The sequence below is a fragment of the Cibotium barometz genome, chromosome 31 (genome assembly GCF_041138505.1).
Source record: "Cibotium barometz isolate CiBa-2024 chromosome 31, ASM4113850v1, whole genome shotgun sequence".
Classification (NCBI taxonomy): Eukaryota; Viridiplantae; Streptophyta; class Polypodiopsida; order Cyatheales; family Cibotiaceae; genus Cibotium; species Cibotium barometz.
The window spans coordinates 29,039,194-29,065,383 of NC_141076.1; the positions used below are offsets into that span (position 1 = coordinate 29,039,194).

The 26,190-nt window shown below is 43.3% G+C and overlaps 1 protein-coding gene across 1 annotated transcript in view; it reads left to right on the forward strand.

Moving 5' to 3' along the window:
- Nucleotides 1-15,975, forward strand: part of LOC147620708 (uncharacterized) — a 43,211-nt gene extending 27,236 nt beyond the window's left edge. The window contains exons 9-16 of the mRNA XM_086824981.1: nucleotides 9,876-10,025; nucleotides 10,119-10,344; nucleotides 10,422-10,579; nucleotides 10,729-10,818; nucleotides 10,967-11,065; nucleotides 11,209-11,357; nucleotides 15,512-15,607; nucleotides 15,745-15,975. Of these exons, the coding sequence (XP_086681107.1) occupies nucleotides 9,876-10,025; nucleotides 10,119-10,344; nucleotides 10,422-10,579; nucleotides 10,729-10,818; nucleotides 10,967-11,065; nucleotides 11,209-11,357; nucleotides 15,512-15,573 (934 nt within the window). The 3' untranslated portion in view covers nucleotides 15,574-15,607; nucleotides 15,745-15,975. The remainder of the gene's footprint in view (nucleotides 1-9,875; nucleotides 10,026-10,118; nucleotides 10,345-10,421; nucleotides 10,580-10,728; nucleotides 10,819-10,966; nucleotides 11,066-11,208; nucleotides 11,358-15,511; nucleotides 15,608-15,744) is intronic.
- Nucleotides 15,976-26,190: the final 10,215 nt, after the last annotated feature.

Genomic DNA, 26,190 nt, shown 5'->3' on the forward strand with positions numbered 1-26,190 from the left:
CGCTACTCCTGTTTTTTTTGGGAAAATAACTGCTGGGGGGCTGCGCTTCTCTGGCTGCTGTGCTACAGAGAACACAGGTGCAGATCAGGTTTGCTTTTTGGGGAGAGAAGGTGGGCTGGTTGGCTGCTGTGATACAGAAAACACAGGAGGTTAACCTTCCTCTCTCTCTTTGCTTTTTGGAAGGAGAAGACCAGTTGGCTGCTGGACAGAGGTGCACAAGTGTGCTGATCCTCCTTGCAACAGGGATGTTTTGAGGCTGTTTATGGGCTGTTTTGCTTGGCTGCAAGTTCACTGTGTACATGGGTTATTGGCTGCAAGTACAAGGTCACTTGGTTATGTTTCTTGGCATAGGAGTGACGCAAGCTCTCATGGGTGCATACCCATGGAGTAGATTGCTTTCTTCCTACTTGGAAGGGACAAAGGGACCTGCAGTTTTGGGCATACCTATGTAACATAGTTGTGGGGCAGAAATACAGCCAGACATATTCAGTAAGAGTTCTCTCTTTTGTTTGCGTGTTGTGTTGGCACTATATTTGAGTATGTGCCGAGAATGTTTTCACGTGGAAAAAGGGCATGGGTTTCATGCTGGGCCAGACTAGATGTTTAATGGGGAAACAGGTCACCCGATGTTTGCTGAAACAGGTTTTTGTTTCATGTGGAACATGTTTTTGGGTTTCTCCAGGACATAGGTCACATGCAGGCAACGGTCACAGGAGTGGACACATGTTTGGTACAGCCTTGCTACTAATTAGACAGGGGATAGGGAATCCATGACTGAGATGGATAGTACCCTTGGATGGTAGAGAGGGAGTGTACAGGCATGTCTACTGTATGGTATGTTGTGCTGTGATGCGAGTTCTCTTTCGGAGAATAGTTTGAAGTCTTTGTTGTGATGCAGGAGCACTGGCTGTGTCAGGGTGTGATGCTGCTCATATGGTGAGAGGCTATGGATCGTTGTGGCAGCCCTGATCATGGGAAAAAGCTTCTGTATGCAGGAGTCATGTGAAAGAGTCTTTTGATGTGAACAATGGTTGGACTTGTTTGTGGATGCCGAGTGGACAAGAAGCCATGATGCAAGGTCTTTGCAGGCTTCAAGAGTTCTACTGTGACGGCTGAGTTTCCAACCTTTTTATAATCAAAGCTCTCTTATAATCAATTAAAGAAATACCGCAAGGGACGCCACTACATTTTGTGTTGAGAAAACGTGGTGCTCATGCTAGATCAAGTGTGTGGAGAGGAGAGACTCAAAAAGTACAAGAACAAACTCTTGCTTATTACGTTGTTTATGCATACAACTAGGCTTTGCTCACATACAAAGTGCCTCATGGCCTCATCTTTAAATAGATGAGCTAGTGGACCTTAAGTCCATTCACACTCACACCCTTCTCTCACCTTCTACATAACCTTAGTCTCTTAATACCACCCCTCTATACCAACTATGGAAGAATGGAATAGGTGGTATTGGACATAGGATGCCTTTATAACATTAGGCGTACAAGGCTTGGAATATAGGTGTGGTAATCTAGGATTTACAAATGTGTTCCTAGAGCCTTAGAGGCTAATACATTGATGTCATCTAAGTCTTTATTTGTTGTCGATGAAGATGTACACCATGATGGTGCACCCCACTCTTTGTGCTTGCTTGACTTCTTGTAGATGACATGGTTGAGATATACATGCCATTGCTTCCACCACATGCTTTCCACCATGACCATTCTCACACAATGATCATGACAAGGCTGCCACCCTTGCTTAAGTGGTTTGCTTTTAGATGGTCCTCCAGCATGCTTTATGCTTCCTTGAATGCCATATCTCCTCCATGGGTTATGAGGTAGATTTAAATGGGGAAGGGAAATGGAGGGTCTTACCACTTGCCTTATGCATTGGTCAAGGGCAGTGTCTACTCCACAATTACAATAGCTTTTATGCATGTTGGTTAAATGATACCCTTTAAGGTTTGAAGTTACAAGCTTAATGAGTAATTGGTTGAGGTAAATACTCAAACAAATAAGGTTTATCATCTTTGGCTCAAGAAGGAGAGGACATGGCTCATAATGTTGCCAATGCCTCTTACAAAAATAATGCCAAAAGATGCTTACAATCATGACAAACAACAAGGTAGAGCATTTAGGGATTCTATGCTTAACCTTACAACTCATCTTATACGATGAAAATGCAGAATATGCAGCAGAATGACATGCCTTGGGCTTGGAAGGTGAGACAATATGGCTTATGGCATGCCTATGCCTCTTACAAACAAGGGCCTCAAGGGTAATACACATAAACATTGAAGATGAGCACTTAATGTACATGTGCCCAACTTTAAGAACACTCAAAAATCTGAGTTTTATGATAAAAAACCAGAATTCTTCAACCTCTTTAGCTTATGAGATGAAGACAATTGGTTCATGGTTGCACCATTTCTTTTTCGAAGAAGCGGTTTGTCGATGAAGACTTGAATGTGGCACTTATGGTGTGTGCCCGGCCTTCATGTTGATGAAGAAGAGCCTTCTTAATGTAAATGACCTCCTCCTTTGATGGTTAAGACCACCTTAGTGTTGAGCAACACTTTAGTTGATGATTAATATCACCATTAGTGTGTATAAAACACAATTAGTGCTAAAAAGTATATTTTTAGTGTAAAATAACACTTATTTTGGTGATTAACTCACCATTAGTGTTTAATAACACTATTAGTATTTAAGAACACTTTATAATAACCTCCCTTTGTTGGATTAATAGCTTAATTAGTGTTAAACAACACAATTAGTGCTTAAAAGCACACTTTGAAAGCTTTAAAGTTGATGTTGATGTTGAAGCTTGATGGGAATGAGATTTATGAATATCTCATGTGGTTGGAATCTCTTCAAAATTAAGAGAAAGCTCAGCAACAAACATTTAATTCATCACTTGATTGATTAGAGCAAAGGAGGTGATGATATGAGCAAGAAAAACCTCCAAAAATCAAGCTTTAATGGAAGCTTGAAGGGAAAAGAGAGAGGCGACTGGTTTTCTTCTGATTGCCGTCGCGTCAGGACGCCATCGGAGCTCAAATCAGAGCTGTAGTACCTCCACTCAATGGACTATCAAAGCCCTAAGGTGGCTTGGCTTATTGTGGCCCTAGTTGGAATTTCTGAGAAATATGCCCTCTACAAGCTTGTGGAAGGCCTCCACCATGAGAGGGTTGAGCTCCACACAAGAAAGATAAGCAAAAAATGGATATTTTTGGGGCCAATCGGTGTCGGTGTACTGTTTGCAGGAGCACTCTAGCTCCCCTTGTTTGTTTTCCATTTTCTTGGTCCTCAAAGGTGTTGAAGTGTTTTGTGTGCAAGTTTGTTTTTGCACCGCCCTTTGGTTTTGTCTGAAGACCAAGGCCGGTTTACAAGGTTCCGTTGTCGAGACATCGTCGACTTTCTCAAGTAGGTGAGCCCATGGTTTCTCTGGTCAGGACAATCGCCAACTTTCCTAAGGGGGTGAGCTCATGTTTGTCTCATGAGAGTCACATCAAAAGCTTCAACATGTGGAAAGTGAAAAGGAAGTGCAGGAGGCAATGCAGGATTGTGTGTCTTTGCCTGTATGAGGTGAAGAGCATAAGATGAAGATGAAGCTCAGGAGAAAAGACACCAAGGACAAGAAGTAGTTGGTCAGGAATAAGAAGCAAAGAATAAGAAGCAGTTGAAGTGTTATGGTGCAAAAGATGGGTTGAAGGCTATGGCTTTCAACACTTTGTCACTGGTGGTATCTTCACGGAGGCTTCATGGGTTCGGAAGGCAGCTTCTTTCTATGTTTAGCAGTGTTGGTCTACTATGCTTCATTAGGGACTTGTGCTTACCACTTGGGTGGAGTGCAAGCAAGTTTTGGATGCTTGAGGATGTATCAGATGAGGCTCAGACGGAAGTTGAGGAACTTGATGAGGTTCTTATTCCCGAGCAGATATTGGCACATAAGGAAAGAAAGATACAAGGTAAAGTTTCCCGTCGCTACCTTCTTGTGAAGTTCAAGAACTATTCACCGATGGATGCGAAGTGGATGGAGGAGGGTGACTTAGCATATTCACCTCAAGTATTGCAGCTTTATCTTGATGCCTTTTGGTTAGGGCCGACTCTTGCTACGGCTCATTCAGGTTCAGCAGAGCATGCTGGAGCATTGCCTGATGCTCAAGAGGGGGGTAGCACCTCCGCTCCCTTATTACAGATAGGCTCAATCGTCATCTAGGAGTCGCTTGGTGACATCTTTGTATTCACCCGAAGGTACTAATAGCTGATAGTATATCTGCTTATGGGACTTCTATTATATTGTGTACTAGTCAGTGTACTAGTCACATGAGATGGTAAAGTTGGGTAAGGTTCACAGTTGGCTGCACCATGAACTATAACTGCAACTATGGATAACTCTGTCTACACCTATGGTTAACAGAGATGGTTTTTGCCTTTGGAACTAAGGTATGACTGAGGAAGATTGGGACGTTGATCTTTGTCATATGGTTCTGGTTGTTCTTGACCATAGGATTGGTCAATTGGATATTGAGATGATGCTATTTGTGGAGCTGGTCTCCTTTGGAATAGCATGGTTTGGTTGAGCTCAAAGTTTGCGGCAACTTGAGCTAACACTTCGAGACTCTATGAAGGGCGTAAGTCTTGCGAGTAGTTCTAGAGTTGGTTTGGTTCATGGATATATGGATCGAACTATATTTGTGCATGTATGCATACACTTTCTGAGGTATTATTGTATTGTGGTGCCATTGGATCCTGGTACCCTTGAGAATACATTGGGAATACTCTGGATTGTGTCATGTGAGGCATGTATGTTGGTATGATACATCAAGTACTTTATTATGTTCATGGATGCACCACTGGGTGTGGCTCCTGCGGGATGGCCATAAGCAGAGTGGGTAAAGCATCAAGAGGGACATATGTGGAAAGTACTTAGTGGATGTATTGTTTGGATGCATTGAGTGCTTTCATATGCTCATGTTGTACCACAAGTCGTGGGTCCTGCGGGATGTCCATGGGTGTAAGGCTTGCGAGAAGCCCTTAGACTGTTACTTTAGAGTAGGTAGAGCATCTTGAGGAGCATATTGTTTGCGAATGCATGTGTGTCATGCATATGTGTGCCATATCTAGAATGATGCATGGTTTTGTTTTTGGCTAACACAAGTTACGTGTTTCCACTTGGTTTTAGACTCTTGCTGCAAGTTGTGAAGGAACAAGCAAGAGTTGTTTGTCACTTTCACGTGACGGTGTGGCCATATTGTGCACGATGATTGTTTCATCACCCAGATGCACTGGAGGGCCATTGCTTTTGTCATATGGGGCGTCTTTGCTCATAAGATGCCTTACTGTGCCATTGAGTGCAATCGACGACGCTTGCTATTTTTCAAGAGGGGGGTATGTCACGAACCTGTGTTTTTCCCTGGATAGTATGGAGGTGTGCACGGGGACATGGTGGACAATGTGAATGGCACCAGTTTGGGGCCAAGTGATTAAAGTCTTTTTTTTTTCGTTACCTCATGTGGGGGGAGGGGACAAAAGGTTTTAAAAAGACTTAAAAATAAAAGAACACCCTTAGCTTTAAAGGGATCGTGGCCCAAAAGCTATATTGGGGGCCACGTGTGTGCTTTTTCAGAAGAGGGACTGGCGGGCTGCTGGAGGCGCCTTGTTTATGGGTGAAAAGCAGATGGCTGCAGGCACCTTCTTTATTGGTGAAAAAGCAGGTAGCTGCAGGCGCCTTCTTTATTGGTGAAAAAGTAGATGGTTGGATGCGCCTCTCTACTGGTGGAAAAACAGTTGGACTGCACATGCGCCTTGGCTCTCTCTCTCTCTCATGCTTTTCTGGAAGGACTGCTGGCGGGCAGCGCTACTCGTGTTTTTTTTTGGAAAATAACTGCTGGGGGCTGTGCTTCTTTGGCTGCTGTGCTACAGAGAACACAGGTGCAGATCAGGTTTGCTTTTTGGGGAGAGAAGGTGGGCTGGTTGGCTGCTGTGATACAGAAAACACAGGAGCTGAACCGTCCTCTCTCTCTTTGCTTTTTGGAAGGAGAAGACCAGTTGGCTGCTGGACAGAGGTGCACAAGTGTGTTGTTCCTTCTTGCAATAGGGATGTTTTGAGGTTGTTTATGGGCTGTTTTGGCATACCTATGTAACATAGTTGTGGGGCAGAAATACAGCCAGACATATTCAGTAAGAGTTCTCTCTTTTGTTTGCGTGTTGTGTTGGCACTATATTTGAGTATGTGCCGAGAATGTTTTCACGTGGAAAAAGACATGGGTTTCATGCTGGGCCAGACCAGATGTTTAATGGGGAAATAGGTCACCCGATAGTTGCTGAAATAGGTCTTTGTTTCATGTGGAAACATGTTTTTGGGTTTCTCCAGGAGATAGGTCACATGCAGGCAACAGTCAGAGGAGTGGACACATGTTTGGTACAGCCTTGCTACTGATTAGACAGGGGACAGGGAATCCATGACTGAGATGGATAGTACCCTTGGAGGGTAGAGAGGGAGTGTACAAGTGTGTCTACTGTATGGTATGTTGTGCTGTGATGTGAGTTCTCTTTTGGAGAATAGTTTGGAGTCTTTGTTGTGATGCAGGAGCACTGGATGTGTCAGGGTGTGATGCTGTTCATAGGGTGAGAGGCTATGCATGGTTGTAGCAGCCCTAATCATGGGAGAAAGCTTCTGTATGCAGGACTCATGTGAAAGAGTCTTTTGATGTGAACAATGGTTGGACTTGTTTGTGGATGCCGAGTGGACAAGAAGCCATGATGCAAGGTCTTTGCAGGCTTCAGGGGTTCTACTGTGACGGCTGAGTTTCCAGCCTTATTGGGGTCCTGTAGCCCAAATTATGGGCAAATTGAGTGGCCGAGCCATGCATGTGACTTGGGGGGCAGTTGCTTGGCTCTCCCAGTCCGGTCCGTAACTTTTTTATGAGGGCAGTGGTACAGATTTTGTTTTTTTCATTCGTAGAGGTATTGCCCAGCATGGTTTATTGTAGGATGTTCCTCACTCTGATTATACACCCCCTAGACAGAGGATTGACACCAGTTGGGAGATTATTGCCAGTATTACAGCATGGCAGATCTGGAGAGCTAGATGCACGGAGGCTATTGAGGGTGTCCGGATTTTTGGGTCTTAGTGCATTAGTACTATATGGGGTGATATCATCCACACTCTTATGGCTACTTGCGCTCGCATTCAGGGGCCCTCTCGTTCTGTACAAGCGAAGCGTGTGATATTTATGCGGGAATGGGACCATGGCATCTTCTTTTCCTCTAGTACCACAGGTCTTACATGGCATCATGATGCTCCTCAGTGATTGAAATCACCTTACATATTGGGGTGATTCTATTCTCTTCCGGCTTATAGCTGTGATTGTTGTATGTTTTTCTCATACTTAATAGAAGTCTCTTTCTGAAAGAAAAAAAAAAAGAAGCTCTTATAATCAATTAAAGAAATACCGCAAGGGACGCCACTGCGTTTTGGGGCCAATCGGTGTCCGTGTGTACTGTTTGCAGGAGCACTCTAGCTCCCCCTGTTTGTTTTCCTTTTCTTGGTCCTCAAAGGTGTTGAAGTGTTTTGTGTGCAAGTTTGTTTTTTGCACCGCCCTTTGGTTTTGTCTGAAGACCAAGGCCGGTTTACACTTTCTTTGGGTGGTGAGTGATCGTGAGGTACTATATTTTGATTTCTAATCTTGGACAGCCAAGTATAGAATCAAGAGCCATGGTTCGTGTATCATCTCTTTTATTCCCCGAAACCTTAAAGCTTGACAGGAGCAACTGCCCTTTGTCGAAGTTCAAGATAAAGAACCAGCCCAGAAGCAATGGAATGTGGCAACTGGTGAAAGATCCTTGCCTCAACTCGAAGATTGAAGGTAGGCAAAGAAGCGGACAAAAATTCCCAAGAGTATGCCGTGGAGCTGGAATAATGGAAGAGAAGGATGTTATGACCCTTGCCTTAATTGGCATGTGAGTGGCCCACAATATCATTACTATGTGCCAAACAACAAAGAAGACTGTGGAGTCTACTTTGAGAGAGCAGGAAATAAAAGAAAAGAAAAACTTGCCCATCTCCTATCCGAGTCCCCCCTTCCTGTTGACTCGGAATCCCTGCCACCCACTTGTCCCACTCGCATTGCCTTCATGCCCCCCTCTCTTTCACGACTTCTTTCTCTTTCTCTCTCTCTCCACTCGCCCACTATTGTGACCCCTCTCCCTCTTTCAATGCCTCGCCCCCCACATCTCCCCCTCTCACCGACTAGCCAACCTGCTCTCTAATCGACATGCCCAACCCCTATCACACCAACTCGCGAACCCCCCCTCTCACGACTCGACCCATCCAACCCCCCTCTCACGACTCGACCCATCCTACCCCCCTCTCACGACTCGGCCGCACCCACCCCCCTCATGACTCAGCCATCCCACCTTCTTTCATTACTTGACTTGTCCTACCCTCCTCTCCTGACTCGACCACCCCCACCCGCTTCTCACGATGTGACCCCGCACCCCCCCCCTTCCCCCGCCCCCTTCACATTCACTCCCTATCCCTCTTCTCTTCAGCAACTCCCCCACCCCTCTCAACGACTCTTTTCCCCCCCACTCTTATGTCCCCTTGCCTACACCCCTCCTCTCGCCAACTCACCCCGTGACTCGGCCAACTCCTCCTCTCCCTCCTCCTCACCCCCCCACTAGCTTTTCGCTGTTGAGCGCAGCCAGCCCAAAAAACGAACCACAAAAAGAAAAAAGAAAAAGAAATCTCTCCGTACCTTCCTATTTCGGATCTTTCTCGTTTTAATTCTTCTACCTCCCCATTCACTTCCTCGTCATTCCCTCATGGACGGATTAATTGCTGATTGGAAAGCAATATTGCAATATGTTGATTGGTCTAGAAGACATCCTTAGATAGGAAATTCGTTCAATCAGAAAAACATACATTGGAGTTGTTGCTCTATTGGTGATTATAGCTCCTAGATCAGCTTATGTTCTGTCTATTAAAGGCATATGCACTGTGCAAGATGTATATGTATATATATATACCTAGATGAATCTAGGAACATGCCCAAGATGCCATATCCCTTGAGAGACGTGTTCTATCTTTGGCTCAACGAAGATGGGGTTTGGGTATGCATCACAGGCCTACATGGCAGAAAATCCAAACACAACTACAGCCCTTCCAAAATGTCATTTTGGACCTTGGCTAGGATAGATTGGAAGATTAGATATTTCATAGAGAGGAGACTTTTGTTTTTGTGAAATTTCCTTTTTCATAGATCACAGCAGCAAGGATCTACCGAGTAATTATACCACCACCATGGTTTTCAGAGCATGGAAACATGTTATGGAATATGAATAAGTCAGTGATATGGTGGAAAACAACTTGGCAGAGGCTATGGAAAAGCAAGTTGCCTCTCAAACAGAGAGTCTTCTTTTGGTGATGCATTGCAGGAGTACTGCAGATGTCACTCAAGGAATATGACATCTTGCATATACTGCAAATACACTGGGTGTCATAAACATGAATACCCTCAAAGGCCTCTTAGCATCTGGTCTTCCAGATATGCTATGCCATGATACTAGCAATAATCTCTCAGGTGGTGTCAATACTTACTGGAGGTGGTGTGTATCGTAACTGGGAGATATCCTGAAGCAAAAATCTCGGAGCTATGCTCCTACGGACAAGAATAACAGGATCTGCACCCCTGCCCTCAAAAAGAAGCTGTGTTTTGTTGCATGGTTGCTTGGGGTGATCCTATGTATATTACTTAGGGTGGTATTGCATGGTTGATTCAACTATATTTGGAGATAAGGATAAGATTTCTTTACAACAAATAGTTTTTGAGCAAAGCCATTGGATTTCTAAATAAAAGTGTTTGGCCCTGGTAGGCATGGAGGCATAACCAGGATTTTGTACTGTATCGGGAACAATCTTTTATGCACGGACATCTCAGGTGGATGTGAAGCCGTGCCAATCCCTTGCACGAATGACGTAGATATGGCTTCTGCACCCAACATCAAGTACATAACCCGGAGCAGGTTAATATTAGAACTAGCCAGCATTCGTTGGATGGTTGGTATGTTGGCATCTCTTCACAACTAAGAAGCTTCTGTATCAAAAACTCTACACAGGTATCTTGCGAGTGCAAAAAGGATCTTCAACTCCCTGCTTTTGGAGAAGAAGAACTTTGCACTGCCTTGCAGGGGATGCAATTGTGTTGATATAGACAATCCACACACAGAAGTCTCAGTCCATGTTGCTTTGAATGATGGCCAGCGTCATAGTGACACACGAATCGATTGGCAAGGTCAACCAATGTTTGGTCGTCTCCCTTATGATCAGTATGGCCGTCTTCAGGTAGAACTGTTTTTTTGCAGGAATGTACGCTTCTAGTGCCACTTAAGTGATCACTGATACTGGCGGCCAAAGAATAGGTTGGACCTGGAATGGACATTGTGGAGTGCAATAGCAGATGCCCATGCAGCTTAACATGCCTAAATAGAGAGCTTCAAAAGGGTCTAAGGCTTCATTTGGAGGTCTTTCGAACCAAAAATCAAGGGTGGGCAGTGCGAACCACGGAGCCGATCCCAAGGTATAAACCCTCCACTCAGAAGTTGCTTACAAAAATTCATGTTCTTCTACGGCTTTTAATGGGTGTGCAAAGTGTTACACTTTAAGGTCAATGCACTTGCAAAGTTTCAAAGGAGCTATTTTGATGATTGTGCAAGAGCTTTCCTGCAGGGGAAAGTTTGTGGTGGAGTATGCTGGGGAAATTTTGACACATGAAGAAGCCCATAAACGTCGGGGAGACTACGATAAATCCAAATTCAGGTATTTTAGTTTCTTTCAAGGACATTTGAATGGCCATCCGGCCATGATAATTCTTTTCTACATTCAGATATTTACTTGTGCTAAGACTTCAATGTAGAGAGCATATGAACATTTCATGAGGATTCAAACTGTGGGTGGTTCTAAGCAGTTGTCTCTCAAGTATGGATCATCTGGATGTGTCTCCCATGAATCTTCTCGTGACTGACTGGTATAAGATATCAAATGTTGCACGCTTTATAAGCGTCAGGTTTGATTATGACCTTCAAAGCCTTATGTGCATCTACTAGTACCAAAGAAAGAGTGTTATTCCAAAAGTTTATATGCTAATAATCATTAAAAGATTTTGGCATTAAGGTAAACACTCTTTTGTCATTTTCAACGTGTTTACAGCTGTCAAGGGAACTTGAGGATTCACAGGGTTTACACTCATACAATGGATCTCCGGTTTTACCGCATTGGGATGTATTCGATCCGTGATATTGAGATAGGAGAGGAGCTCTCATATGGGAATTATCATCGTTTCAACTGCAATCACATGGGTAAGATCAATTTTCAAATTTAGTAACAGCTGATGTGAATCATGAGTCTAGATTAGATGTCTTTCTAATCAACATAGTGTTGTCATGTTTATGGTACGAAAATCACTTGATAATACATTTTGGTTGCTTTTTGGAAGAATACAAAAAGCTTAGAGATGACCGGGACTACCCATTCTGGTAGGTTTTTCCAAAGCTTCTTTCCCCACTCATGAGGATTATCCCAGGAGCATTCAAGGAGCATGGGGTTGAGTAATGGCATTAGGAAACCAGCCATGAGTGATCAATCCCACCCCTCTGTTGTGAGGGGTGTGAGGGGGCTGATAGACACATACTCTTTGGGAGCATGACTTCTTGTGTACAAGAAATGGCATGTGTGATTTTTTACCTCAGCCGCTATCTCTGGTATTCTTGTAGAGGGCTGAGGCTAGATCATAGTGAGTTGTCATTCAAGACTGCAAGACTAGTGATGCACCAGTCTTTTTCTCTGTACAGGATGGATGGTATTTGGAGAGATGTGATGTGCAGGATATAACTGAGGGCCTGGTGGTGCGTCCTGTGAGAGCTGGCAGAGGAGGGAAGCACTTTTATATTGATCCTGCCCTAGGGATGATCATAGATGCTTGGAGCCTTTGGTTGTCTGGTGGATGCCCTATCAAATATTTGCATTGGGACCCAAGTGAGTGGATGTGGAGGGATGCTACCAACCTGATGAAGAGCATGATTTTCTTCAATTATAGTACACAGAACGCTAGGCATCTTGTCCTAGGACACATTTAGAGAGTCCCTACTCTTAGACCTCATTGGGAGGCTTATGGTATCACACGTGCATTTAGTGGTCTTTTAAAAGGAGGTGGTGGCATTCTTACAGGAGGACACAGATCCTCCTTTATTTGGCTTTCTCTACTTGGTGGCCTTGCCACCAACCTGTCGATTGTTAGTGTTAGCCCAGCATGCCAGAGATGTGTAGGAGCTTCAGAGACGGTCTACCATTGCTTATGGGAGTGCAGGGAAGTACAATGGATTTGGACGGCGATAGCACATCTCCTTGGAGGATGAGGAAGGATGCTTACATTTCTTTCAGTGGTATCAGTTGGCTTACACAGTCAGGCCCACAGATCAAGTTTGAGGGGGACATCATTGATCTGGTCATTATGATCAGTCAGGGAGTTGCTTGGTGGTGCCTTCTTCAGGACATGCCGGAGTCAAGATATGTCCCCCCCAGCATAGGGGTTGGACAATGCATGGGAGATTATTGCTAGTGTTGCAACCTGGCACATTTGGAAGGCTAGATGCACTGAGGTCATTGAGGGCACTTTGGTTTATGAGTCACAGTGCATTTGAAGGATTCGGAGTGATATCAACCACATCCTCATGGCCACTTGGGCTAGAATCTAGGGATCTTCGAGGCCTGCAGAGAGCGCGGCCAATTTATGAGAGTGGGATTATGGCATCTTTTTCACTCCCACTCATAGGGGACCTGGTTGAGAGCACAAGGTACTGGATTGGTTGAGATTTCCCCCTCATCTTGTAATTTTTTTCATACTTCACATAGAAGTCTCTTTTTCAGAAAAAAAAAATGTTGGATTCCTCAACCTTTATGCACCTAATGTGAGGAGAAATAGGTCTTCTTGCAACTACTTGTCCGGCACCTCTTCTTTTCAAATGCATGGATCATTGAAGGTGATTTTGATATGGTTAAGCAAATCATGGACAAAAATAAAAGGAAGGCATGAGGGCATTTACTTTTTAGAGAGAGCTTCTTTAGGAGTGTTTTCTTTCTCTAGGAATCAGAGACTCTGACCTCTCTTTTGTGGATCCATCTAGAGGTGATTTTGATATGGTTGAGAAAACTGTAGAAAAAAGAGATGGAGATGTTTACCCCTTAGGGAGCACTCCTTGTGAGTTTATGGGAAATCCAAGAGTTAGAGACTCTCCATAATCTGCTTTCCAAGAGATTTGGGATACAGGCGTCATTGCCCCCACAACAATCCTCTCCCCCCCCCCCCCCCCCCCCCCCCGCGCCCCCCCTTTCCCGGTTTATCTGATGGATTGAGTCATCTTGTTCAAAAGGGGGGTGATAGATCCAAGAACATAGAGTGGAGGCCTATAACTTTTTTGGATACAACATACAAGATCCTTGCTAAGGCAATTAGTCTTAGATTGCAACCACTGCTCCTTGACCTCATTCATGATACCCTTACAGGTTTTGTGCATGGAAGGACTATATTTGACACCATCTTCTCTACTGAGAAGCTGTTGAGTGGGTTAAGCACAGTAGAAAAAAATTGGTCATCCTCTTTTTGGATTTGATAAAGCTTATGATAGAGTTGATTGGGGTTTCATGAAGGGAACTCTTCTCTGTCTAGTCTTATGAGCTTCATGGGTCAGAAGCATCTCAGCGCTCTACCACTCTGCTCACAGTTAAATACTTATCCATGGAGCTTGAGTGACAGTATTGTTGTTTGTGGAAGAGGCCATGAGCACTTTCTTGATATCACATACAGATTTAGCTTGCCTTATGCTATTGATTAGGCAGGAGGAGGAGCTTCTAGACAGTGAGCTTGCAGATGATGCAGTGACCTGCTTGGAAGCTTCCACGCATAGCATGTATATTGGGTTCACATGGATACAGAGAAATACCACAGTCGGACATTTGGGCTGCCAGCAGTTTGGTACTGATATTTCTCTGAAACAGTAGTTTGCGAAAGTTATTGGTAGCATTTGCAGGAAATTCTTGTTTTGGAGCTTTGTGAAGCTAGAGTTGGCTTTCCAAGGTGGTGGTGGTTTTGTTTGCCATAGCCTGGTTTGTTGCCTCCTAGTGGTGCTACTCACGCTCTTGCATAGGACAGCTAAGGAGGTTGATTAGGAACTTTCTATGCTCCCGATTGGATGGCACAGCTACTACTAGAGCTGGAGTTGCCTGGGACATTTTGAAGGGAGGGCCTGAAGATCCTCGACCGAGGTATTCAGAGCAAAGCTCCTTTTTGTGTAAGCTTTCTGTCAGAGGCCTTCTTCCAGGCAATGAGTTGGATCTTAATATGCTGGTTGTCAGAGGCCATCTTCCAGGAAATGAGTTGGGTTATTGTAAGCTTGTTTTCAGAGGCCCTCTAGGCAATGAGGCTTCTTTTAATCTTGTTTCAAGTGGGACAAAGGTCAAGCTAAATCAGTCGGACCTTGGAAGGTGATGCTGGAGCAGGACTCACAATCTACTAATTAGGAGTCTTCTCAAGCATTGGTGTCCCTCTTCAGGTGATTGGCATTTCTTGGGGCATGGTCCTACTTGGGATAGTGGTGATGTCATGTTGCACTTTCTCCAATGTTCAATAAATGACACTTAGACATGTAGGTTAGAAGTATCTTTCACAATGTTTGGGAGGCAATGGAATGGGCAAAGGAGATCAAGTAGGATTACACACATTGATTCTAACATTTTTGTATTGTTTAAAAAAGCATTGGTAAATACCAGATGCCCCTTTTTTGTTTCTGGGAGTCCCCTGTATAGGAATCATGCTATCGATATGCAATGCGATTTGTGGAGAGCTCTGACAATCATGTATATCCATGTCTGGTGGCTGACCCATGGGAGATTCACGATAGAATCAGGTGAATGGTGTTTGCCAAATGCCCATAGGCCCTTCTGGAATATTCCCTTGTTATAAATGATCATCATAACTTTTCCACTTGGTTCGCAATAGGATTTCATTGGGGGAACTAGAGCCATTCAGTGGTTTTTTTTTTTGGAGTCGTCCTGTGGACCCCTAGAAGAAATCATTTTGGCTAATAGCATGTGGCGAGATGCATGTAGGACACTGGGAATAGTCCCAACCTTGGGGTCCCTCTAAATTGGTAGAGTCCAAATGAAGTGCTTTCATCCATGGAGAAGCCCTCCCAAGGTTCTTTTTTGTGAAAAGAGAAGATTGTAATAGTTGTCGCTGAACATGTCTGCATTTTGTGAGCACTTGGATCATCCATGGAGAACCCCTCCCAAAGGTTCTATTTTGTGTGTACCTAGGAGGTAGTATTTGTCGCTGAACTCTTCTGCATTTTAGAAGGTATTTGGAGCCTAAGGTGAGGGTATGTACACGATGTAATGTGCATTGTGAAAGATTAACTGGTTTGCACTCTTAAATCCATCTCATTATCTTTTTTTCCAGAAATCAGCTTTCCTCCTGCACCCCTGAGGAGATCAGATGGACTGATGTATGCTTCAGAATGAAACAAGGTCAAGGAAACATTATGATCTTGTGCTGGTAATCTTGGTCGATAAAGCTTGCGTAGTCTATTTTTCGCATGAAATGTTTGATCGGATGTCGCTCGCTCCAATCACTTCTTGCTATGCCTTTTTGTCTAAATTGATAGAAACGTTCACAAACCTTGTTATTTGCAGTTGGTGCAGCTTTTGGTTGAGAAATCAGCAGCAACCAAAGCTACACAATGGGTAGCTCTAGTGTGCTGTGTCTTCATTATTTTCTGGATAATTAATACACAAACAAGAGAGCACTCTCTCTGTAGTGTCTCGTAAAACTTGTATGTTGAAAAACCTCCATTTTGATGATGAATAACCACAGTTCAATATTCAATGTAATGCAGCTAATAATTTTGGGTTTTGAAGTTTTAATTTCGCTGTCTTTCTTCTGCTATGCCAGCTATTTTTTTTCTACCTGCTAATCTTTCTATGGTTAGGTAAACATTGACTGGATGCACACCATGAACTCTAGCTACTGATGTTGGCCTCTTCCCTTGGGGTTTTTAATGTTGAGAGTTTTAGGCAGCTGCTAGGCTCTTCCAATCAAACAAAGGTTGGCAAATATTAACTTCAGGGAATGCATAGCTTCTTCATGTTGTCATTCCTTCAAGGGGTGAAAAAATTTTGAGGCTCGGGGTGAATATCAAACTCTTTCAACCTCTATCTAAATTCTCATGCTAGAAAGATGAAATTTTTGCTGAAGCCGGAGCTGCTGTATGTCCTGGCCTGTGCACGTCTGTCCTCTCCACCTGTCTGCTATCTTCTTGTTCTGCCCGCCGCTCTTCCCCTTCTCCTTCTGCCTGCCATTCCCCCTCTTTTCAGCACATTTCCCTCCTGCCCACCATTCACCCCTTTACCTGCATCTCGTTCTGCTCGCCATACCCCTCTCTGCACCCCCCCCTCCTCTCTGTTTGCTCCACCTTCTTCTCCCATCTCTCCTTCTTCTTCCCTCTACCCTTCTCTCCTCTCCTCTCCTGTGCAGATAAGCCTCTCGTCCTACTTCTCCCACTTCTTTGCGTGTGGGAACATACGGAAAATTTTGTATTATGTTCAAGTTGGCATTATGGCTTTTGCCCAAGCCAATCATCCTCCACCCCCACCAGCCGGGAGAACAATCCTCTTCTCCAAAGACAACCTTATGACCTTACCTTATGGGTAGATTTTGATAAAGAAGTCAAGGCTGCACTCATTGGAAGATTTTTGGGTCTCATCCTCCTCACTCTTAGGCTAGGGATTGGATCCTGGCGGCACTGGTTGGAGGGGCTTCTTCCAAACACATTTCAATTCAGCAGAGGCAACCTCACTCACTTTTGAAAGCAGCCCGTTTTGTATTGGCCCTAGGAAATTTTTCTTCTTTCGATACTGTTGGAACTTCGACACTGTGCTGGAGGACCGCATCTTTTGTCCGATCATCCTCAAGTTCCTTTTTTTTCTTCTTCCTCTTCGTCTTACTCCTCTTTCTTACCCTCTTCTTCTTTTTCTTCTTCGTCTTCTTACTCGTCCTTTTCTTCCCCTCTTCTTCTTCTTTGTCTTCTTCCTTGTTTTTCTACCTCTTCTTACTCATCCTCTTTCACCCCCTCTTCTTCTTTCCTCTCCTTACTCCTCATCTTCTTTCTCCCCCTCTTCTTCTTCTTTTTTGTCTTCCTCGTCTTTATCTTCCCTCTCCTTGTCTTTATCTTCCTCTCTTCATTATGTCTTCCTCTTTCTTGTTCTTTGTGTTCATCCCCTTCCTCTTCTTTGTCTTACTCTTCTTCTCTTCTTATTGTTCTTCTGTTTCCTCTTCCTCTTCGTCTTTTCCGTTCTTATCCTTGTTTTGGTTGTCTTCTTCTTTTTCTTCGTCTTATTTGTCCTCCTCCTTTTCTTCTTCTTCTTTATCTTATGTGTCCTCCTTGTTTTTTTCTTCCTGCTTTGTATCTTCATCTTCCTCTTTATTTTTCTTCTTCCTCTTCCTATGTCTTCTTCCTCTTCTTTGTTGTACTTCTCATTGTCTTTCTCTTCCTCCTTATCCTCTTAAAGTAAATAGCACCAAAGTCCTATTAAGCGTCATGCTAGGATGGTGCATGCATCTCTCTCTCTTGAGCTTGAAGGTGGTTTGGTGTAGGTACCCTATGGTTGGAAGGTGAGTATGCTTAATTCTTTTCATATATTCTCTATGCACATGCGTGTGTGAGCTCTTAAGGTAAGACAATTTCTCATTCGTATCTTCTTCTTCCTCTTTGTCTCCCTCTTTTTTTGTTGAGAGCTTTTTTCAACTCCCACCTTAGCTACAACTAGCTAGCACTCTTTCATCAGTAAAGCAAGATGAGATTAGGTATACAAGGCACCACCCCCAAACACCAAACAAAACAAACACACAAAGTGAAGGTCTTGTCTTGCCTCTCTTTAGCTCAGTGGACTTTGCTTAAATGCAACTCTGGACATCTCCTGACAGCTCCTGATTCGGACATCTTTTTGATTCAGTCAACTCTTGTTCTGAACATCTTCTTGACTATTCCTAAACCCATTCAGATCCTTTCCTTGATTCAAACGGATCTTGCTTCTGATGTTTTCAGATCTTAACACCCTTTTTGCTTCAAACATTTCTGATTCAGTTAGCTCTAGATCTATCTCTTCCTTCTTCAGTTGGCTCCGTTTCTATCAGCTTGCATTCAGTCAGTTCTCAATTAGACAGCTCTCAACCTAACACTTTTTCTTTCAATCCGCTCTGATTCTGACAGTATTGATTCAGTCAGCATTGATCCTATTACTTCCTCCTTCCATCAGCATTGGTTCAGTCAGCTCTCAATAAGTCAGCTCTAATTCAGATGCTTCCTCTTTCAATCAGCTCTCATCTTGTCAGCTTGGTTCCTTTGCTTCCTTCAGTCAGTCGTGATTCTCTCAGCACTGATTCAGGCAGCACTGATTCTGAACACCAGTCTTAACAAGCTCCTAATTTGATTGTATTTGACTCAAACAGACTCAGATTTGACAGTAATCGATTCAAACAGACTCGGATCTTTTAGTAATTGATCCAAAATTTGTCAGCTCTTGACCTGACCAGCCTCTAATATGTCAGGTCCTTGACTGACAACTCCTAATTTGACAATTTCTCATCTGGACAACTTCAAATCTGTCGAGTCTTCTTTTAGACAACCCTTGATCTAATTAGTATTACTTCAGACAGCTCCTAATCTGACTGCTGTTGACGTAGGTAGCCTATCTTTTATATCATCTGATCAATTCCTAATTAGACAGGTTCCGATATGAGATTGAATCCTGTCTTTCACATCCTCTCTAAAGGATAGACATGTGCCTACAAGAATCCCACTCTCTAGACTCTCTTCTCACACTGAATTGCTTTGTTCTTATCCTTCAACTAAGGCCTCTCATAAAAAAAACACAAACAACTAGGCTCATCTTGATCCAATAACTCTTGCCTTTCAGAAACACCACCACGAACATAAAATTGACATTCTTGATAACCCAGAAGCAAATTTTAGTATGCATTAGAAAGATTCTTATAGAAGCTAGATAAACACGAGGCACTCCACACTCATCAACTGATAACTAGACTTAAACAGAACAAGATTCGATAGACCTTAACAAAAAACTCTCCTTATTGTATCGATTACACAGACCCTGTATCTCAAACAAACTCTCACAATGAAAAAACAAGAGACTCCTTCAAACATGTTTAAACGTCTTACAAACAGAGCTAACAGCTTCTCTCTCTTAACCATCACCATTTGGTGATACTTCATCTGCATCCACAAACAAATTTGGCATCACATCAATTTGATCATCAGAATCATTTGAATCCCAGTTGACTGGCACAGTCTCTGGAAGTAGGATTTAAGCCTCCAACGATTGACCTTCCTTTTGCACAAAGTACCATCTTAACAATCGCAAAAAAACGTAGCACAATGTGTATTTGCCACGAGGTGTAAGATAATACCCTTATCTCTTGAGAACGTAGCACAATGTGTATTTGCCACGAGGTGTAAGATAATACCCTTATCTCTTGAGAACTGTTCATCAAATTTTTCTTCTCTATATTGTTGTAAGGGCTCTGCTTGATTCATAGCATCTTGCCTCTTCAACTGCAAGTCAACCAAGCTAATTATCCTGTCTGCTATTTCTTGTCCAGGTACAACACTAATCTTCTTGAGATATCACAAACTAGATACATCCAATTCCACAGGGTGTAAAGCCTCATGTCCATATACTAACTGAAATGGAGTAAATCCTATAATGTCATTGTAAGTACACACCTATAGGCCCAAAGTGGTCCATCCAAAGCTTTATCCCAATGCTTGGGATTACCCTTAACAAGCTTAGTGATAAGTTTACAAATAACACTATTGACTTTCTCTACTAGCCCATTGCTCTGAGGGTAATAAGGAGTCACATGCTTATGTCTGATATTAAGGTTTTTTAATGCCTCATCCAGCTCTTCCCCAACAAATCCTGAACCATTATTAGATATAATTTTCAAAGGAGCAGCAAACCTGCAGCAAATCTGACTGTAGATAAATCTGTGGATACCCTTACACGTGATCCTGGTAGTGGATATAGCTTCAACCCACCAAGTCATGTAATCCACACCAAGTAAAATATACACCTTGTTGTTCTGGGTCCTAGGTAATGGTCCTATAGCATCTATGTCCCATTTTTCAAAAGGGCCCATAGCAGTAATAGGTTGTCTCAGTCCATAGGTAAGTCTTCTATCTCCTGCAACTTGACAAGCATATATATCATCATGCACATCCTTGAGAATTTTGGGAATTTCATCATTGTTGGACACCCTTCTCAGAATCAGATCTGGATCCTTTTGATATACCATTTCTTCCAATCAAACATATGATAGGGCTTTTTTGGCCAACCTATACCTTTCCATCTTGGAGAAATCAACTAGGTACTCTCTAGATTGTAAGTACATAACCATATCTTGAAGATGTTTCAAGCCTTGATAATTAGGCTCCTGAAGAGAAACTTTGGAGGGGCATCTTTTTGGAATCCACTCGCCTGATTCCCAAAAAGCGCTCGCTCGAAAATGCTCTCCAAAAAAAACCTCCCTGCGCTGATGATGAACACCCAGAATCATGACTGGTTAAGTCATGTGGTGTTAAGCGCCCAGAATTACAACAACAGGTTACGTCGAATAGTGATCTGCCTGTTTTTATTGGGCAAAGAGATAGGTGGTGCCAATAACGCCCACCAAGAACGAGATCACACCTTGTTGAAAGGCGGGAAGCTTAGCAAGGGCTATGAGCGTTGAATTCTCGACCGCCTGGGATAGAGGATGGAGGTCCCTTGGTTATCTCCTCTTTTCCATGGGTAACGGGAAATTGGAAGGTCAGATTCTAGATCTTCCGACTAGTTGTACTATCAGTTGGTTAAGCGACAGATGCATGTACTTTTTGAAAGTTTTAAAGTTATAAAATTGTAGGACTGTTTTGGTAGACAATGATTGAACTTGTCTGAATAGTGTTTGAAGGTTGTTTCACGGAACATTATGCCAGGATTAAATAAAGAAACTTGTTTGTATATGTAAAACAGTGTGGTAGTAATTATGAAACACTCGGGTGCGTGCGGGGTGGAAAGTGGGAGATTGGTTGCCCGACAACACCTTTGTATGGACGGGTGCACCCGATCAGTCGGGTAGCTTTCTGATACTTTTGACAAAAGTACGGTGAGGATGAGTCCATTTTGGAGACCTCCCATCATGTAAATTTATGAGCATATAAATATACTGCACTGGATATTACCAAAAAAAAGTGTGTGTGAACGCATTTATAACAAGGGTGTGAACACTTTATGTGTGGTTGTGTGTGAGCCCACTCTTAGATGGAGTGGATACATGTGCATTCAATGTTGGTCTATGAGGTGGATGGACCTCTAGTCCTATATATTGTACCCATCACTCAACTAATATACACACTTGAGTATTGTGTCCATGTTATCCCCTTTAGTATTGTGAGCACGCTCCCTCTCTAACTCTCTCTCTCTCCCGCTTTATCCATATCCACATCATGAATATCTTCTACCCTCCGTAGCCTATCTCCTCACTGTGCTCTTTGATTCACAAAATTGGTATCAGAGCGCCTTCTTCAACTGTGGTCATACTCGCCAAAACACGGACGTGCACTGCACTGTGGTGACGGCGAACTCTCCATGCAGCTTTCCAACGACTTTTTATCTACTGAGAAGTTGCGTTGGGCAACACATGTGCCTGTGACAGCGTCATCTGCCTCTGCCTTCCTATCTCCTGTAGACCGCAAACTACTTGCTTTTGCAGCTACGCCTTCTCAGTCTTCCGCCTACCAACATCAGCTTTATTGATGAGCTCCGCCTGCCTTGCCCATCTCAATGTCGCAGCAAAATCAAAATCGTTTTAAAAGTTTTTTTTTTCCTGTTTTCTTTTCACGGCAGGGCTGCGATAATCTCAACATTAAGGTTTTTCCAAAAAAAAAAAATATGTATTTTCATTTTTCAATCAATCTCTAAGGGATGGTTCACATGCCGAGGGGTGTAAGAATGTGACAAGTGCATTATTTTTGGGATTTTGAGCAAGGGAGATTTTTTGCGTTTTGAGTTCCAAGCATTTCTCTTTGTAAAGGAAGACAGACACGCCCTCTGAGTTAAGAGTAGTAAGACCCTTCCTCATAGCCATGAGCTCTCATATGCTTATAGACAAGTTCAATGGCCAAGGTCTTCACACTTGGCAAATGAAAATCAAGTTTCACTTGACGAGAGAGAACTTGTGGTGATTGGTTAAAACCAATGAAGGTACTTCTTCGAGTGCATCCAATATGAAGGAGAATCTACTAAGGGAAAGAAACCTCAAGAGAGTGCTAGAGATAGTGCTAGAGAAGAAAAGGCTTATGCCATCATTTCTCTTGGTCTTGGTGATGATTACCTTCATCACATTTCTGATCTTGAATCACCTTCTGGAGCATGGGCCAAGCTTGATTTACTATTTGGAGCTAGTTCTAAAAACTCTAAATTTTCTTTGAAAATTACTTTCTTTGAGCTACAATTGAGAACATGTGAATCTCTTACTACTCACATCAATAAGATGAGGAGTCTTATGACTCAACTAGTTGCAGTTCAATCACCAGTGACTAATGATGATGCCATGGCAGTGCTTCTCAAAAGCATGCCTAAAGAATATGACAACCTGGCCACAACCTTGAAGCATTTACCTGATCCAACCCTGGAAGGAATTATCAGTGCCTTGCAAGAAGAAGAAAGAAAGAAAAAGCAAAGATCAACTAAAGTTATCAGTGAACAAGGCTTTGATACAAAGTTCAAGGGATCTTTCAAAGGCAAACCCTGCAGATTGTGTGGTAAAAGCAATCATTTGGAAAAGGATTGCTTTACAATTAAATCTTGTGGTATTTGTGGTGTAAGAACAATCATCTTGAAAAAGATTGTTATTCCAAGAAGATCACTGCAAATGTTGCTGAAGAGGAAGAGATTTCCAAAGAGGAAGCTAATTATTGTTATGATGATTGGGCCTTTTAGTCCAAGATGTGTGTGTAGGGTACTCTGCCCGGGCTGTCCCCTAAAATGAGATGTAATAATTTGGTCTATGTCATTTTTCTCTTGTGTGTGTGACCTGATTCCCGTGTTGTGACTCTACCCAAGTGGCACCTCTACAGGCATGAGAAACTGGGACATGAACCCATGATTTATCCTTGCTAGCAAGAGAGATAGTCCTTGAGGGGGGTTTGTTAGGAACAAGGTCTTGTTAATGTGTGTTGTGTTATGAGTGTGTACCCTATTCCTTGTTTGTTCCTACCCTTGGGAACCACCTACTAGCATGAGAAACTAGGCTATGGGCCTAAGATTAATCCTTGACTAGAGTGTGGCAATCCCTTGAGGGGGAGTGTTGGAATGAAGGTATTGCCTATGCACATGTATGTGTGTGTGTGTGTGTGAACGCATTTATAAAAAGGGTGTGAACACTTTATGTGTGTAGTTGTGTGTGAGGCAACTCTTAGATGGAGTGGATACATGTGCATTCAATGTTAGTCTATGAGGTAGATGGACCTCTAGTCCTATATATTGTACCCATCACTCAACTAATATACACACTTGAGTATTGTGTCCATGTTATCCCCTTCAGTATTGTGAGCACGCTCCCTCTCTAACTCTCTCTCTCTCTCCCGCTTTATCCATATCCACATCATGAATATCTTCTACCCTCTGTAGCCTATCTCCTCACTATGCTCTTTGATTCACACAATGTAAAGGACTATCAAAAAAAGCAAGCCAATGAGAAGAACGACACTATGAAGACTTCTTCGAAGGGAAAGGAATCAGCCAACAACATAGAAGCAGATCTCAAGCTATGGGTCACCATTGAAGAGGTATGCTCATCAACTCAGATTCTTGTTGATGATTCTTGAATTTTAGATATTGGTGTATCCTGACACATGACAAGCAAGAAAGACTGATGTAGTTCTTGGAAGTCTCTATCGGAACCCATCAATGTCATAGTCAAAAATAATGCTAAAATTCCAGGTATTTCTACAAGGATCTAGGGGTGCCATCTAGGGTTTAAGTCGAGTATGGGTTTAGTTCCCAAGACTTTACCTAGAGGAGCCACTATTCTCTTCATCAAAGGGTACAAAGAAAAGGGTAGATTTGGAAGCTCAAAAAAAAGGTAAAATTGTGATTCTAGACAATCCCATTGGCCTAGTTTGTCTATTGGAAACTAACAAAAAAAACTACCCATATGTTTAGCCTAATTTATCTTTTTAAGACAACTTGTAAATTCATTGCCCGTAGTGTTTGTTTGTTTTTTCCTTTTTCCTTCCTCTCCTTTTAGGCCAGCGCCATTGTGCACACGCGCATCTTGTTGTTAATGTTTAGTGTTAAGTTATCTACATGTGTTCAAATTTACATGATTTGGTGCCCATTGCTATGTGGACATATCTGGATCCTGCATGTCTTGCTGGATGGTCTTGTGGCTTCTTGAAGTATTGGAAGCCTTATACCTTTGTAAGCATGTAGTACATGCAGACCTTTGGAGCCCTTGCTCTCTGTCTCATCCTCTTTCCCTTTTTTGTAATCTCCCTATATACTTACTTTTTAATACAATCTTCTTTCTTTTCTGGAAAAAAAAAAAAGTTATCTAGAAGGCCACTGGCCTCGTAGAAGAAGCAACCAACTTTGAAAAATTGCAGACCTTGGACCAATCTCCCCCCCCTTCGTTGTTGCTATACTTATATATATATCATTGATGTAGGCTGCTAGAATAGAATCGCTCATCTTATTAATCTCCATATCCAGAGCTTGAAGCAATTCAAGTAATATATTGGATCATTTCCAAAGCAAGTCAAGTTTATTGAGCTATGGGAGTTGCTGATGGTCTTGCGATGGTGCACCAGCTCTCCGAAGAAGCCAGTGAGGCCTATTTCAAGCAGGTGAACATCAAAAATTGGATGCCACAGCCGCATTGTCTGTCGTTGTACGACGAGGCCGCGCGGGAGTGGCGGCAGCTTCCCCCAATTCTTTCCGTTGCGCCGCTGCGGGTGCTACACGACTGTGGGATAGCCAGTGGGGGAGGCCAGTGGGGGACGGAAGCTGTTCGTGGTAGGCGGCTGGGATCCGAAGACGGAAGCTGTGAGCGCCGAGGTGTACGAGTTAGATCTCGGGAGCAGACCGTGGGAGTGGCCGAGGAGACCAAGAAGGCGTCATTTTTGAGTTTCTCACACATGTGGATGCCAACGAGCCTGCAGAAGGCATACCCACGGATGGCAACAACGAAGCCCTGGATTCACAAGCAGCACTCCAGGTAAGCATCTATGGGCCCAGTCCTCTTGAAAAGAAGCACGACATCCCGTTGCCCTGCCTTCTGCAAGCAACAGAAAATCTACAGCCCTCGCAAGCACATGACGAAGCCTCTGCTGCTCTCTATAACATGCGGGCTGCACACCAAAAAGTGGTGTATACACATGCAAACACAGATGCAGAAGCCCTGGTCCGGCAAGGTGTAGACTAGGCAAATGATTCCCTGCTGCCCACAGAAGACCCAGACGCAAAGGAGGATGGATATCAGGCAAGAAGCATGTATGTTGCTTCGAACCAAGGTGCCCATATTACCCTTGCAGCACAAGGTGCTCTTACGGCTGCTGTTGCAGACGCAGCCCATCCCAGCACTCAAGCCGATGCATATGAGGTCTCACACACTCTGCCCCAAACGGCCCTCTGCTGCGTTTCCAAGAGACACACAATGAAGATGCAAAAACAACCCACGCAACAGATCATGTCTCCCCTGCTTATCAACACGAAGACAAGACTGTTCAAACACCACAATCAGCAATTCTTGCAAAGGGTGATCTTCTGTCTGTGACTTCCTCACAGGCAAGCCAAGATGTAAGTGGTGAAACCCTGCACCCTACATTAGCAGCACATGAACTCACTGCCATACAAAGGGATGACAAAGAGGCTATTCTGCTCATCAAGCAAGAGCATGTAAGCGCAAAGCCGCTGCTCATCGAAGATGGAAAGGCAAACACACATGATGTAAATCCTACAAACGCAGATGTATCTATTGGTACGGATTCTGCTGCCATTTCTTTTGCTGCAAAAGCACCA